The sequence below is a fragment of the Ambystoma mexicanum genome, chromosome 4p, assembly GCF_040938575.1.
Source record: "Ambystoma mexicanum isolate Mex_15411 chromosome 4p, UKY_AmexF1_1, whole genome shotgun sequence".
NCBI lineage: Eukaryota > Metazoa > Chordata > Amphibia > Caudata > Ambystomatidae > Ambystoma > Ambystoma mexicanum.
In genome coordinates this window covers 929,179,283-929,195,421 of record NC_090927.1, presented here as the reverse complement: position 1 = coordinate 929,195,421, position 16,139 = coordinate 929,179,283, and the positions used below count along the sequence as shown (strand labels likewise).

At 48.8% G+C, this 16,139-nt stretch overlaps 1 protein-coding gene across 3 annotated transcripts in view; it reads right to left on the bottom strand.

Moving 5' to 3' along the window:
- Window positions 1-16,139, bottom strand: part of HACE1 (HECT domain and ankyrin repeat containing E3 ubiquitin protein ligase 1) — an 838,224-nt gene that overhangs the window by 188,767 nt on the left and 633,318 nt on the right. For all 3 annotated transcript variants that reach the window (XM_069606519.1, XM_069606520.1, XM_069606521.1), the window contains one exon: window positions 14,847-14,917. In XM_069606519.1, coding sequence (XP_069462620.1) covers window positions 14,847-14,917 — 71 coding nt within the window. The remainder of the gene's footprint in view (window positions 1-14,846; window positions 14,918-16,139) is intronic.

Here is a 16,139-nt window from a genome sequence, read left to right as displayed (position 1 = left end):
TTGCTATACACGTGGTATATGCGGCAGCTGAGGTGACTCGCTTGCCTAAGGCATACAGCCTCTTGGATTCCCTATCCGGAGGTGCCTCCCCCGTGGCAAGGGGTATTCCTGCCCTTTTCCGGGTGGTAGTCACCACCAGAGAATCAGGGGCGCCGTGTCCTTTAATGTATTGTGGTTCCGAAGGAACTGGCCGAAATTCCTTTTAAACTCTTGGGTTCACTGCCCGGGTTTGAGCTGGTGACAGCAGGGAGGGAGCCAATCTTCTCTTGATGGAATTAAGGAGGGGAATGGCCTGGGTAGAGGGAGGATTCTCCTTAAGAATATCCTCTACAAAGTCCTGGGACTGCCTCTTGAGTAGAGATTTGAAAATGCTCAGCTGCCTTCTTTAATGTGGAATTGAAGGCAATCTGGTCGTCTACAGGCGAGGCTTGGCGAGCCGGAATGGACGGAGGGGAAGCTAGGCACAATAGTTCAGTGTCCTGATCTTGATGGGGAAGCTTCCATGGGTCTGTTCCCCCTTGCTGGGTTTCTTCCCAATTGTCCATGGCATCTGCCTGTTCCTCTTCGTAATTCTGTAGGAAGGAAGGTTCTTCATCTTCATCTTCATCGTGAATGTCCCTATAAGTGTTCATCTGGACGATGTCTTCATGCTGGATGGGGACAGAAGGCTGATCTTCTTGGAAATGTGAAGTAGATTGAAGATTAGGCTCTCCATGAGACCTTTTCGGGGACGGATGTTCAGAAAAACACCCCATACACCCTTCAAATTTCTCTCTTGTCCCTTTAGAGGACCCAGAAGCGCCTATGGGTTGAAAAACGTCATCTTTCGCCCAATGGCGCCGAAAATTGTCTCTCACGATGTTGGAAAGAGGCTCTTGACTGTCCTCATAGATATCGTGAGAATCGGTGCACCATGGCGTATCCAAGAGTTTTGTCCGCGGCCTGCCCCATGTTTTTCGGCGTAACAGGACTAAGCCCAACCGCCGAAGTAATTCTCTCGATGCGGTCTTCGATTATCGCTGAATCAGCGTGAGATAGTGGTTCCGATGGTCTATCGGTAGGTGTGTTGCCTTCTGCTGCGTTAGAGGAACTAGCGGTAGGTTTTTCGACTTGAGGCCTAGTTGAGATTTTTGGGCCTACCGCGACCTTTGGGACCGCCGTAGCGTCGGATTTCCGTGCTGCGACGTGTAAACCTGATTTAGGGGTAGCGCCCTTATTTGTTTTCAAATGCCCAGTCGCAAGATGCAGGGAAGGCTTTGGATCTGTACGATCCGAGGAATGTGCCAAAATTTTTGACGGCCCTGCTGGCGCTTTCACCTTCTTCTAAGTACCCGTAGAAATAGGTGTAGGGGTTGTGTGCTTAGTGAAATGCACTTGTACGACCCTGTCGCCGGGTGTTGTCCCTGAAGCGAGACCAGAGTCAGGCCTTAAAGGGTCGCGGACAGGAGTGGCGGACCTAGAAGTGTGCGCCTCGAGGTCTATCACATCCGCAACGGATGTTTGGTCATCCGAGGTGCCCCCGTCACTTTCAGCGGGTGTGGCGGTGGGGGAAGGGGATTCCACCCGCGACATACCCACCGCTTTACAAGGCGCTCCTTGGTCTTAGGCCGAAGGAGTTTACAAGCCGCACACCGCTTCTCGTCGTGATCTAAGGGGAGACAGGCATTGCACGTCCTGTGTTCTTCCTTCCAAGGATATCTGACCCTACACTTAGGGCAGAACCTTAAAGGAGTCCTTTCCATAGCAAAAGGGGAAGATGACCAGACCTAAAGGGTAAAGAGGGGGAAAGAGGAAAGACATACCGAAAATATGGCCACCCCGACCCCACTCTCCCTATTGTAAAGGTTGGCCAGAGGGCCCGACCACGTGGAAGCTTCGGCTGCCGGAGCATAGGCGCTGAAATCCACCACCGTAGACAAATCCCCTGCAGTCTTCATCGAAGTTGTTCTTGTGACCGAAGTGACTTAACGGGGAATAACCGACAAGTCAGTATAAGATAAACCATGAGCCTCCAAACTCGGGTCCGGGTCTGTGGTCCCTGAATGGGGAAATATCGGGCCATTTCGACTTTGGAGGGCCTGGTATTTCCCCATTCAGGGAACCCAGACCATCCCCTTTCCCATTTGAGCCCCCATAGGGCTCAATGGGAATGGGAAGGGAGCTAACAACCGGCCTGTTAATAACGGGCCCATTGTTAGCTCCCTGGTCCCCTCGCGGGACCCGCAAAGGATGTCTGGTCTGACCAGGCATCCAGAGCGGACCTCGTAATAGTGCGGAATGGGTTTAACGGCACCGGCAGCTTTACCGGCGCTGTTTAAACCTAATCCGCTAGGGTCGCAATGATGCCCAATGTCTCTTATGTAAGAGCCCCGCTATAGGGCGTCCAGTTAACTGGGCAGAAAAAAACAATCCGAGGGACCTCAGCGCGTGAGGGATTTTGGGTACACTACACGTCATGATAGGGATAGTGTTACAGACACGCCTATGCCGACGTCCCCTTTCGGTCCTCGAAAGAAGAGATGCACTACTCTGCGGTTACCACTGGATGTCAGACCATATGCACAGCATGTGAATCTAAGCAGCTTAAAAGGCATCAGAAATAAGGTTTAATTCATGGGTTTCTATTTATATGTACCATTGTCTGCATCCTATTGTCTCTGTTCAATTTCACGGTTTTCATCCATACTAAAACAAGTACTGTGTTACAGCGGGATGCTGGTACTTCGAATACAATTACATCATTCTTTGCAGCTGGTCCAGAGTTTGAGGTATGAGTACTAACAGTTCCCTTGAATGAAAGAAATTAAATCCTACATCAGCTCTATTAGACAGTGACATTCATATAAACGTGCAGTGTTTCAAACTCTTATCATTTCAGTTCTAACGTTACAATTTCTACCCTAATGCAGAATACAATGCAAAATGCTTCAGTGCAACATTACAATCAGTAGGTTTTGCACGGTGATCTCTTATCGAGTAGACTTGCCATCAATCAGGTGAAATTCGAAATGTCTATTTTGACAAAATGATGTACACTGTATACGAGGGAATGTATGTAAGCGATGTGTGTGATGAAAGACTCAGTTCAAATATGATTGACTTTTGTTTTTTTAATGAATATTCTATTCAAGGAATGTATACAACGTCGGGAATTAGAAAAGGAGGCACATGGATCAAATGTGGTGGACCAGCTTGCTTGTGAGGTCGTTACAGTGAAGAACACGGTTTCACAGAAAATCAAGAAAACAAGGGTAAATTACAAACAATTTTGTTTAATAAAAGTGTTTTGGGCTGGGATTGTCTTCATAACATATTTTATTATCTAAAGTGCTATATACTGTGTGTTGGATTTACATTGAACATGTAGAGTACCAGAAGGAAAAGAAGTATAAAGACACAGACAACAAATGAAACCAAAGATGCTGCTTGCCAAACAGGTTTCACCATGGAGTAACTATTATTTGAGGTGCAGCGTTGTCCAGTCAATAAGCAGACTAGAGATGCTTATGCCCAATGGCCAGAAAAATAATTGAATGATACTGGCGAAGCAAGCAAAGTGTTGTTGGGCCATTACTACAATGTGAGAACTCGACAAGATGAAGATGAAACTGAATATAAGGAAGATGCTTTTGAATTACTCACTGGCCACTTCACACAATCTACGCCCGCAAAAAAAGGGCCACCCTATAAACAATCGACATTGATGGTTTCTCCAATTCGTGTGCAAATAACGCAAGTGGAATTAACAGAGACCGAAGCTTCTACGCATTTGAACGAGGAATTTGCCAAAGATCTCGACTTCAGTGTGTCCAGTTTGGCCAAATTGTCCACATCAGTCACAAACCACATTCATGCAGGACGATAGTCTAATAAAGGAGCACAAATACATTGTATTCGACAGCTGCCTGGTAGAGATTATACTGATGCTGAAATGTGTCCATCCGGTGAGGGGGAAAATATGCGGGGAGCCATTGGTGAATGTGATTCGTGTATCACAAGGCACTAACCTGAAACTCCAAGCCGCTTGTGCCCAGCTCCATGGTACATTTTCATTGTTCGCTCAACCGATGCTAGGCAAAGTGCCAGCTGGAAATCTACTGTGTGCAGCAGCTTTACCTTTCAGTGGCTCTACTTTTAGTAAGTGGTCCAGTTTCTGTCAATTTGTTGGACTTCAGTTCCTTTCTAAAACGCAGTACTACAAATATAAAAGAGAATGTTTATTCCCCGCTATTAGTCAAGCCTGGAAAATTGAACTAATGTCTATTGAAAGGACATTCTCTGGCAAACGGTTCAGGCTAGCTGGCGATGGACAGTGTGACAGCCCCGGATTTTCAGCAAAGTAGGAACAAGTTACTTACCTGTAACTGTTGTTCTCCAGCAGGGGTCTGGCATGGATTCACATGCTCATGAATATTCCCTGTCGTCAGGCTGGGAATCCTCGGTAAAGAAAAAATCAGTATCAATTTCGTTTCTGAACTGTCTTTCTTAGTAGTAACCAATCACTGGTCTCTGGGTCATACTGCCCCCAGCCAATGACTGCCCTCTCGCTAAGCCCCTCCCCTGGCAGCCATCCTCAGATTTGGTAGCACGTAAAGTGGTAGTATGACCAAGTGAAGAGTCGCAGAGGGGAAGGAGGGAGTGTTCGCATGTGAATCCATGCCATACCCATGCTGGAGAACAACAGTTACAGGTAAGTAACTTGTTCCTTTTCCAGCATGGGGTCTGGCATGGATTCACATGCTCATGAATATAAGAATACATAGCAGTACACACATGCACAACCACGGGAGGTGGCAAAAGGCTCAACATTAAGCATTACATAAACTCAACATTAAGCAACTCTTACCTCCTCACCAGGCCCATCTTCAGGCGAACAGGTTGCGCAGCACTGCTTGGCTGACTCTGGATTCCTCCCTGGAATCCCGGTCGACGCAGTAGAATCTCGTGAAGGTGTGCACCGACCGCCACGTAGCAGCCCTGCAGATGTCCAGCAGGGGCACACCAGACAAGAACGCCATAGTAGCAGCGATCGCTCTGGTCGAATGGGCTCTCGAACGGCCGGGCAACGGTCGGTTGGCCAACCGATGACAGTGCATGATGCAGCCGGAGAGCCATCTGGAAATGGAAGCCTTCGAGAGAGCCTTCCCTTGGTTCACAGGTCCAAAGTTCACAAACAGCTGTGATTTCTTCTGAAAACTCTTCGTTCGGTCCACGTAGAACTTAATTGCTCTAGCTACATTCAATGAGTGCAAAGTCCTCTCGGCCGGCAACGAAGGCGACGGAAAGAAAACTGGCAACACCCAGGGCTCGTTAAGATGGAAGTCCGACGGCACCTTGGGCATGAAAGATGGGTGCGTCCTCAGACCCACCCTCGTATCGTGAAAAGTCAAGTATGGAGGCTTGCAGGATAGGGCCTGAATCTCTCCTACGCATCGTGCGGAGGTGATGGCCACAAGGAATGCTGTCTTCCACGACAGGAACTTCAACGGAGCCGAATGCAAAGGCTCGAATGGTGGCCCCATGAGCCTGGTCAGCACCACGTTGAGCTCCCACGCCGGGGCTGGAGCCTTCACCGGCGGGAATGATCGGAACAGTCACTTCATAAATTCCTTCACCAGTCGATGAGACCACAAGGACGGCCGTCTTGCAGTTCTGGTGTAACGGGAGATCGCTGCCAGATGTATCTTGATGGAAGCATGAGCTAGTCCAGCTTTGGCCAGCGACAGTAGGTATGGTAGCACTTGAGGTGCCGTAATACGTAGAGGGTTGATCTTCTGTGCCTGGCACCAAACAGAGAACCTCTTCCACTTATGTCCGTAGCACTTCAGAGTTGAGGACGCCCTGGCCTTTGCAAGAACCTCTCTGCAGTCAGCTGGGATATCGTTCCCTCCAAACTCTAGTGCTGCAGGAGCCAGGCCTGCAAGTTCAGCGACTCCGGGTTGTGATGAAGAATAGCGCCTCCCTCTCTGGAGAGAAGATCTGCGTCCGTTGACAGCTTGCCTGGTGGGGACGCTGAGAGGTCCAGAAGGTCCGGGAACCAGATCTGTCTCGGCCACGCCGGTGCGACGAGGATCATCTTGCACTGGGACCTCTTGAGCTGGCTGATGAGTCGAAGCAGCAGAGCCAACGGAGGAAACGCATACAGGAACAGGCCGTCCCAGGGGAACGAGAAAGCATCGCCCATGCTCCTCAGCTGGGGGAACCTGCTGGCGAACCTCTGGCACTTGGAGTTCGTCGCCGTCGCCGCAAACAGGTCGATCTGGGGTTCGCCCCATCATTGGAAGAGCCGATCCACTTGATCCTGGTGTAGTGCTCACTCATGGCACGAGCGCAGCTCCCTGCTGAGTGAGTCGGCGATGGTGTTTTTTATTCCTGCCAGATGGAAGGGAACCAGAAACATCCCCTGGGCGACGGCCCAGTGACACAGATTCTGGGCCTCCCTGGATAGGGCTGGGGGTCTGGTGCCTCCCTGCTTCCGGATGTCGAACATCGTGGTGGTGTTGTCGGTGAAGATCCTCACGACCTTGGCCTTGAGGGAAGGGAGGAACGACTTGAGCGGCCAGAACACGTCGCGGAGCTCCAAGATGCTGATGTGGAGAGACCTCTCCTCCGGGAGCCAAAGGCCTCTTGCGTGGAGATCTCCGGTGTGTGCACCCCATCCCTCCAGGGAGGCGTCCGTTTTCACTGTCTCCTGGTGTGCCGGGGTCTGGAAGTCCGTGCCCGCTGTGAGGTGTGCACGGGTGCCCCACCACTGGATCGTCCGACAGAAAACCGCATTGAGCGGGATCTTGTCTTCGAAGCTGCCCGCCGCTTGCATCCAGCGGGCATCGAGGAACTCCTGTAGAGGACGCATCGTAGCCTGCACAGGCGCGTTAGATAGATGCATGAGGACATCATACCGAGGAGGGACTTGATGGATCTCACCCTGGCCACGTCCGTGGCTAGCAGGCGCTGCACCTTGCCTAAGATGGCCTTCGTCCTTTCCTCCGACGGAGACGCCAATCGTTCCACTGTATCGAGCTTCGCTCCCAGAAACAGTGCCACCTGCGACGGAATCAAATGGGATTTTGGGTAGTTGATGGAGAAACCCAGCTCAGTGAGTAAGCGGACGGTCTCGCCGTGTGCTCGACGGCGAGTTCTCTTGTCCTTGCACGGATGAGCCAGTCGTCCAGGTAGGGGTAGATGTGGATCCCCTGCAGGCTCATCCGCACCACCACTGGTGCTAGGCACTTGAACACCCTGGGTGCTGACTTCAATCCGAATGGCAGAGCTCTGAATTGGTAGTGGCGTCCTTGGACTACGAATCTGAGGAACTTTCGGTGTCGTTTTAGGATGGGGATGTGGAAGTAAGCATCCTCCAAGTGCAACGATGACAGGAAGTTGCCCTCCTCCAGCTGTCCCAGCACGTGCTGGAGAGTGACCATCCTGAACTTCTGTGCCTTGATGTATTTGTTCAACCGACGTAGGTCCAGGATGGGGCGCCAACCGCCTGTCTTCTTTCTGACGAGGAAGTATCTTGAGTATACTCTGGAGCCCAGGAGCCTCTTGGGGAGGAGCTCGATGGCACCTTTCGCCTTTACCTCCAACAACAGTTGACGGATGTAATTTTCCTTCCTGGCCACGCGAGGAATGCAGGGACACTTCTTTTGGAATTCTAGAGTGTGCCCGTGGGCCAGGGCATCCAGCACCCAACGGTCGGTGGAGATGGACTCCCACACGCTGACGAACTTCGCCAGCCGGCCTCCCACCGGGGGGTGCTTCAGTGGGGGCCGATGCTACGCCCGGTTCAATCTTGCTTGGAGGCGGCGCCGAGATCCTCCTTGCTTGCCGCGACCCCTGTAAGCCTCCTGGGACGAGGAGCGGGCCGCCTAGCGGTACATAGAGGAGCCACCGCCTGATTCCTTGGAGGCCCCCTGTCTGCCTCTGGCGCTCCGAAAGGGCTGTGGTTGCTGAAAGACTCCCAGGGCTCGGGCCGTCACTGTGTCGGCTTTGATGGCCTGCAGCGACTCATCCGCCATTTTCCCAAACAGGTTGTTGCCGTCGAACGGCATGTCCAAAACCCTGGTCTGCACGTCCTGATGGAAGTCTGTCACCTTGAGCCAGCCACGTCATCGAAGGCAAACACCGTTGCCTGACTGGCGAAAACCGGTGTCGGCAATGTTCGTTGCCACCGTTATGGCGTGGTTCGACGCCACCTCATCTTCCTGCAGAATCTCCAGGTCCTCCTCCCTCTTGTCCTCTGGTAGGAAGTCCAGTAGGGGAGCTATCTTGTACCACAGCTCCCTGTCGTAACGGGCCACAATGGCTAAGGTGTTGTCCGCCTTAATTGTCGTCGCCGCCGACGAGATGACCCGTTGCGCCATTGCGTCCAATTTCTTACCCTCGCCGTCAGGTGGGGAAGTAGAGGTTGAGGCTGTCGCCCCCACCGCCTTCTTCTTGGCCGCCGCTGAGACGACATTATCCGGCATAGGTTGAGCCTTGAGGCACAAAGGGGCAGCGTCGGGGACCCGGTACTTCTTCTCGTACCTGTCCCTCTTGGCAGGCGTCGTGGATGGGTGCTTCAGGATCGCAAGTCCCTCGTCCCAGATATCGTCGAGTAACGGTACCGCGAGGACCGTCTTTCTATTGGCCTCTCGCCATTGATAGAGGAAACGCTCCTCCTTCTGTTCCTCGGGCAGAGCTGGAAGAGCTTGGATGCCCTGGTGATCATGGCGTGAAAGGAGCCGAGGGAGTGGTGATGGAAGGTCCGTCCCGTCGTCACCATCGTCGTCATCCGTCCCCGTCGTCGTGTCCATCACCGTGTCATCCCTGGGATCCGGTGAGGGGGATGAGGGCTCCACAGGTCGTGGGGGCATGAAGGGCGGGGAGGGATGAATTCTCCTCCGCTTGTTTGGAGGGCTTCCCGACAGGCCCAGTTCTGGATCGTCCGCCGGGGTACGTGGTAATCTCGTCCTTATCTCCGTGCATAAGGTTTGGATTGCCATCAAAATGGCTGCCGAGTTGTCCTGAGGCTCAGGCAATGGCTGCGACGGGAGAGAAGGCTGCTCCTCCACTGGGGTCTCGTCGGCGCCACCGTCGCTTTCTTTGACCACCTCTTCGGGATCCCTCCCGTGGGATCGTACCTTCTCGAACCTCTCGTTGAGGTTCTTCATGGTTTCCACCAAGCTCCTCCTCAGAGGCTGAATCTGTGTCCGTAATGGCCACCACCCCCCCCTCTTTTTCCACCGGGGTCTTCACGGATTCCCTCCACGGTGGCAGGGAAACTCTGGGCCCCAAGGTCGCCTCCACAGGCTTTGCCAGGGTCGCCGTGACTCCCTCGATAGAGGCCTTAGCCGGGTGAATCAAGGCCTTCACCACCTTGGGCGCGCTTGAGGCCTTCACCTTGGGGGAAGGGTCACTGCCTCGCTCCCCCTCGGCTGAATCCTTCGAGATCGACCAGGGCCTCTCCAGAAGCTTACCCAGGTTCTCGGATTTCCTCTTCCCCGGACCAGAGCGATGGCTCATGGTTGATGGTGCTGGGGAAGGCGCGACCTGCCTGGCAGCCGAAGAGCCGACCGTTTGGCGCTCCCGGTGCCCGCGGTGCTTAGCCTTCTGTTGGGCCCCCGTCGCCGGGGCGTCCTCACAGGACTTAGAAGACTGCTCTGTCCTTTTCTTCTTCTCAGCTGCTGGGCCCTTCTCCAGCCAGCTGGCGAGGCGGGTACAATGATCCCTCATGGTCCGTTCCGATAGGTTCTTGCAGAACGCACAGTCCTTCTCCACGTGCGTCTTGTCCTCATGAAGGCAGTAGAGACATCTCGAATGCTCGTCCTTCTTGAAAACATTCTGTAACCCGCATCCAGGGCAGTTCCTGAACAGCTTGGATCCGGGCGTCGAGCTTCCCTTGTCCTGGGCCATGTCCATGGTAGGCCTCAGATCTTCTGGAATCCTCCAAGAAGCGTAACTCGACGAAAACTTCACCCATGAGGGGCGTAGAAAATTCCAAAACGGGTCCCCGTTATTGAAAGCAGAACGGTGGATCTTGAGGCTCGATTTAACCGAAAAAATGAGAAAATCTCTTTGAAAAAAGTGCGAAAACGCAGTAAAAGCTTGAGAGCTATAGCACGAGGACTCCCAACACTTGAACGTGAGGTAAAAATCTGAGAATGGCTGCCAGGGGAGGGACTTAGGGAGAGGACAGTCATTGGCTGGGGGCAGTATGACCCAGCGACCAGTGTTTGGTTACTACTAAGAAAGACAGTTCAGAACCGAAACTGATACTGATTTTTTCTTTACCGAGGATTTCCAGCCTGACGACGGGGAATATTCATGAGCATGTGAATCCATGCCAGACCCCATGCTGGAGAACTGCACATAACACTTTCAGGACACGCAAACTAAATGAAATGGTGAGTTCGGTGGTCGTGCAGGTGTCCGAATGCAAATCCTCAGTGGCCATGGAGAAACATGGTTTTATACAATCCTTGGAAGATCTCCAATTGAGGGGAATGCAAATAGACCTAATAGCCACAGACAGACATGTTTCAATAACCAAGGCCATGCGAGAGCAGTTTCCAAACATTCACCATCAATTTGATGTATGGCACGTTGCCAAATCAATCAATAAATAATCACAGCTGCTGGTAAAAAAAAAAGGGTTCTGAACATTTTTTACAGTGGTCCCAGTCTTTCAGCAACCATCTTTGGTGGAGCTCCACAACTTGTGATGGGTCTGTGGAAATTTTACTTGAAAAATAGCGCTCATTGATGCACCAATGTTCCAACGTTCACTCATGGACAGAAAACCTAAATTTTCACCAATGTGCACATGGACCTTTATCGGAGGAACAGGAACGCAAGAAGAAGTGGTTGGTTCCATCTTCACCTCCACACAAAGCTCTTGAGAAGATTGTGTTTGATAAAGCTCTTTCAAGAGACCTGAAGGGACTCACAGAATTCTGCCACACCAGAGATTTGGAGGTGTTCCACAATATGTGCCTAAAATACAGGCCCAAAAGATTGCATTTCGGCATAGATGGGAAGCAATATCGAACATTACTAGCGGTATTAGCACATAACGAGAACATAGGGAGACAACAATCCAGAACTATTGGAAACTTTGCGATGCTTCGTTACACAATGGCCTTTGCAAAAAGAAGTAAAAAATGGGTGGTCAAGACAATATACCAGGAAATGGAATTTGATTTTGTGAAAGATCTCACTTTGACTTTGTTGGACATGCATACACACGGAATCGCTCACGATTTTGTTCCTAGGACACATACATTGCCACAAAACATTGCCTGTCCACCGAAAGCAGACCTTGCAGAACATTTCACTTCCCGGTACAAACGATTAGCAGCGATTTTTATGTTCAACAATGTTTATACATTGTACATGACCAATGGAAATCTATTTAACTTGAATTTCAAAGCTATTAAAAGTATAAAGAAGTATTAAGCGTCCAAATTATCTTTTCAAATGTATCCTCTTTGTCAATTTTTTTGCAAGAAGTGCCTGTTGGAGGATGCCATACAGTGTAAGTCGGTGCTTTCCCCCTTCCCGCTTTCGTCAAGCTCTTGTGCGTCTTTCACTGATCATGGGAGGGTCAGATGGATATCAGCATGAAAGCAACTGCGGGGTCTGCAGTTGCCCTAGCAAGCACGTGTCCAAATAGCTCAATAAATACACGTCCCACTAAGGAATGAGACCTAGGCTAGATAACAAACTTGGCATGCAAGAACTATTGACTGTAAGCAAAACAAAGCATGAGAGGGGGCTGTTGGTGTGAAATAAGTGCATTCTGACCTATATTTTTTATGGGGGCATGTGTTAGAGGTTGTTGGTATCGGATGCCTAATCAGAAGGGCTAATCTCTGATTTGCGGCCTTTGGAGTCTTACGATTTCAAACACATTGGGGATAGGTCTTAGTGTTACCAAAATATATGACCGCTCTAGATTAGGTATATGGGAGATAAATTTGAGGTGGTGTGGTGTTAGGGTCTGGGGACCAGATGTGCTCAAAGGGAACAGGGGTCATGGCTTCAGGGGACCACGGCCTGGCAGGAAGGGGTTGGAGATGGCATGAGTCAGTCAGCAGAGACAGATTGTGGACTAAAGTTGGAGCAGGGCGTGGTCTGACAATCTCGTACAAGCACATTTTGTTAGGGCTCAATACTCGCTACTTGCAAAAATGAATAGCTGCATTGCCGTGAGAACAGGAGACGGGCTGAGCTGACAGAGGTGGTGGGGGCTGGCTGTGCACGGCGCTGGGAGAGTGAGCAGTGGGGCTGAGGGCCTTCAAAAATAAGGCATTTGAAAGTAAACAAAATTAGGTTTAAAGCATGCACATTAGCTCACCGTTAATACACTTATATGAAACATGGGTGATGCAAATAGGCACAGGAGGCATGGAGGTGTCTCCAACCTTAGCTTAGACATGATTTGACCGGTACAAGAATGTTTCAGGGGGGCGGGATATACCGCCTCTACTTCAACATTTGTTAGCGCGCGGGAAGTTCAGTGGAGATGGAAGGGCACTTGTATTTATGACTTGCGAGTGTCTCACGTTATCACCAGCAGAGCACATTCCTCCTCGAAAACAGGACGCATGCAGATGTGACAATGGGGAGGACACTAACTGGAACTGTTTTCATAAAATAAGTAAAGCACTATACATTTTGAAGAATAAAAAAGTATTCACGATCGCGCGGCATTGATTTTCGAAATATTTTTGGAAAACAAACAATTTGTTTTTCGAAAATATTTCAAATGCCACGTTGGTCTGCAGGGCTAATCGATCCCATGGGAGTGAAGGTCACTGCGTTTGATTTTTGCTTGTGAGCTGTGCACACCCACACATCCTACACAGTGTGTTTTTGATTTGTGGCTTTCCTTTACCAAAAGTAAACTTAGCATAGGCACACCACAGAAGGTTCAATTGTTTTTCGTCCTTGGAAGAAAGGGAGGATTTGGAATGGAATGAATGAAGGGAGGTGTGTAATACCGTCAAATATGATAAGGCTCATCATTCCAAAAGTGGAGAAAGGAACATGTAATTTCAGTTTATGAAGATTCGTTGATCTGAGAGAGAATGGAAATGCCGAATATTATGTAAGTTTTACTGTAGACGAGTTTATAGACAAACGAGTCAAGGTTTCATTTTCTGACCGGTATTGCTGGCTTACATTGTAATGGGTTGTTGTATGTGGCATATTGCAATGACACGCAAAAACAACCTGTGTGTACTTGTCTTTGTCCCGGGCACATGGGCAGTCCAGCACCAAAATGCATGTAGTCCACGTCTGGGTTCCCCCAGGTTCCACCAACGCCAAATTCTATGCTAATATTCCGTTAGAATGCTGTCTATGTGTTCTTCAAATTCATCTGTCAGCTTCGTCATACCATTGCGATCTAAACATACTCCATAGCACTAACCTCTCAAGCACATCGTAGACTCCAACTTTCCACAATGTTTTCTCTGTGTTTCCATGGTTTCACGTTTGTGTTCATCATTAGTTTTCACACAGTGCAGAATTAATGGGTAAATTGATAAATTAGAATAAATAACGGCTACTGAGACACATTTCTGTTATGTTTTCTACACTACACAGCTACATCCTGCCATTCTGCAAATGTCATCATTTCCAGATACCAATGGATGGCTTCTTCAGCAGGCAGTTGCAGATAAACCTAAATGGCTGGCTTACTATCATGCTTTTGTGGAACGATCGCCCCGGGCCGATATGCCCTTTCGCGGTACCAGCAATAAGAAGCACCTTGACATCATTTACGGTGGTCTAGCAACAAGCTGATGCTGAAGCCTTGCGATTCACGGTGCATCCAATGTGCATCTTATACCCAAAGGAACACTGTGTGACTCACGATAAAGATTTGTGGATCGAAGCCAAGAAAGAAATTTCAAATTTGGTTGAATATGGAAATCGGCGGATATTCTCGGAGCTTTTATTGTGAAATAAAAACACATTATAAATTGCGGTTTCCTTTAAAAAAAGTGTTTTGTATTCAGAATTGGGACACGCTGTGCTGTGAGAAGATGGGTGTTGATATTCCGGGTTCTGCGACAATTGATGTCAAGACGTAGGTGATGACTGGACGTGTTTGGCTACGCTGCACCGTAACGTCATGGAGATAGGTGTAGAATATCGCTAGGAATGGGGATGTCAGCTTCAGCGGTGGGGGGATATGATTTAGTGCCGCAGAGGCACTTGAACTTAGGGCGATGGAAGAACAGATAAGATTAGCACAAGATGCCCAGGGCCTGCTGCCTGATTTCGCATGTGTAACACTGAGGAAAACTACGGTGAGGTGGATAGGAAATGTTTTTACAATCAATCTACGTATGCTTTAAACCACAAATGCCGAACGCTCGGGACAATAATATTTATGAGTGCACTATTCCTTTAATATGTTGAAATATAGAGCTTGCTTTTGAAATATTGTCTACTCTTGGAGGCATTCTGTAGTATTACAAAATAACAGCAAACATTGATGACAAATAATTCCAAAACTATTCTTAGTTATTTTAGGTATGATCACATTTTTACTATGATAGACCAATCGTGTCAACTATTAGCAACTTAAGGCTTCTATGATTAACTGCGTTAGTAAAAGCAATGCTTATATCAAAAATAAGAATTCTGCACCATAAAAGACTGCCTTTTTTACATATGAATATTTTCAAGATGGAATAAAAGGAAAAATGGGTTGGGAATGCAGCTGCCATACTATTTAACACTTCTACACACTTCTAAAAATGTTTTCTAACAGATTCTGCGGATACTACGTTTAGTATAAGAATAAAATGGGCCCACAAGAAATATCAAATGTAATGATTTTAATTTCTCACCTTCCTGTAACAAACTGTAGCAGCAAAATTCGCTCCTCTGGAGTAATTTCTTGAACCACTTCCCAAAACCACTATAAACAAAGAGAATGTTATTCAAAATGTGAGTAGATGTCATTTTTTCTCAGATTTGCTGAAGTAGGCAGAATAAAACAGGACACGTCTCAACCAGAGCTGCTTGATGAACCCACTCAATAAAAAATGACAAAAGAGCTTTGAAAGAATTTATGTGCCACATGGACAAAATGTGTTTGATCAATGAAACCTCAAGGCATATTGCCCATCATTTCCATTATAGAATAAGTCAGGGACGGCAAGTAACACTGTGGGAATACGGTATGAAGGTGTATTCGAAATACAAAAAGCATCAGTGCAAAATTGCCCATATTGCTTCACTCATGGTCGGGATAGGCCACCACAAGAAGGCATTTGAGATTACATGAACATTTGACAATTGGCTCTTCTTTAAGACTACTAGCAAGTGTTACCTATTCCTAAACGTCAAAGTAGTTTTCACAAAATAGACAAATGCACTCTAGGAAAAGGACTGGACCATCACTCTTTTCAGGGGAAGTTGGCAGAATGGTTGCTACATTGCTGGAACAAATTCAATACACATTTCAGTTGGCAAATTAGAGGTTAACAAAGAAAACAGTAATTACAATCATAACTTCTACCACTCCTAATCCATCATCTTTTTCATGTTTTCAACTTCTGGAAATTATGAGCTAGACACTACAGGGTCGGAAAGCTGCACATGAAACACTTGTGTACAGGCGTGTTATAAATGCCACATCATATCATATACGGACGCCATGCATGGCGACCCCTTATGGCCAGTGCCAATCCTAAACACTCAGGAAGGGGTATGGAAAGCAGAATTCAGCCCAGGATGGTAGAGGCCAACCAGGCCAGGATTCATATACCAGCACAAAGCCAGACGAAAGAGCGGAATCGAAATTTAGCAAGAAGCAGCTCATGCCTAGGAATTTGAGGTCAACTCAAGGAAGGGAGGAGAGCGGCAACTCCGAAGAATCGAAACTTAAGAGCACAGCAGCCTGCCCATGAAGGTCGAGATAAGGAGGCCCAGGCAGATGGCAAGGCCGAAGAGAGAATCAAATACGCAAATAGATGGAAAATGAAGCAGCTTCACGGTGTACTGACACGTGACCAGCCAAACGCGAAGAGGTACCAACGTCTGATGTCACCCAAAACCAGAGGATGCTATAACTTTTCCTGATAAGAAGCTAGTTTTGAGGCCGTCCTCAGCCGACTAATTGACACATAGCCCTAAAG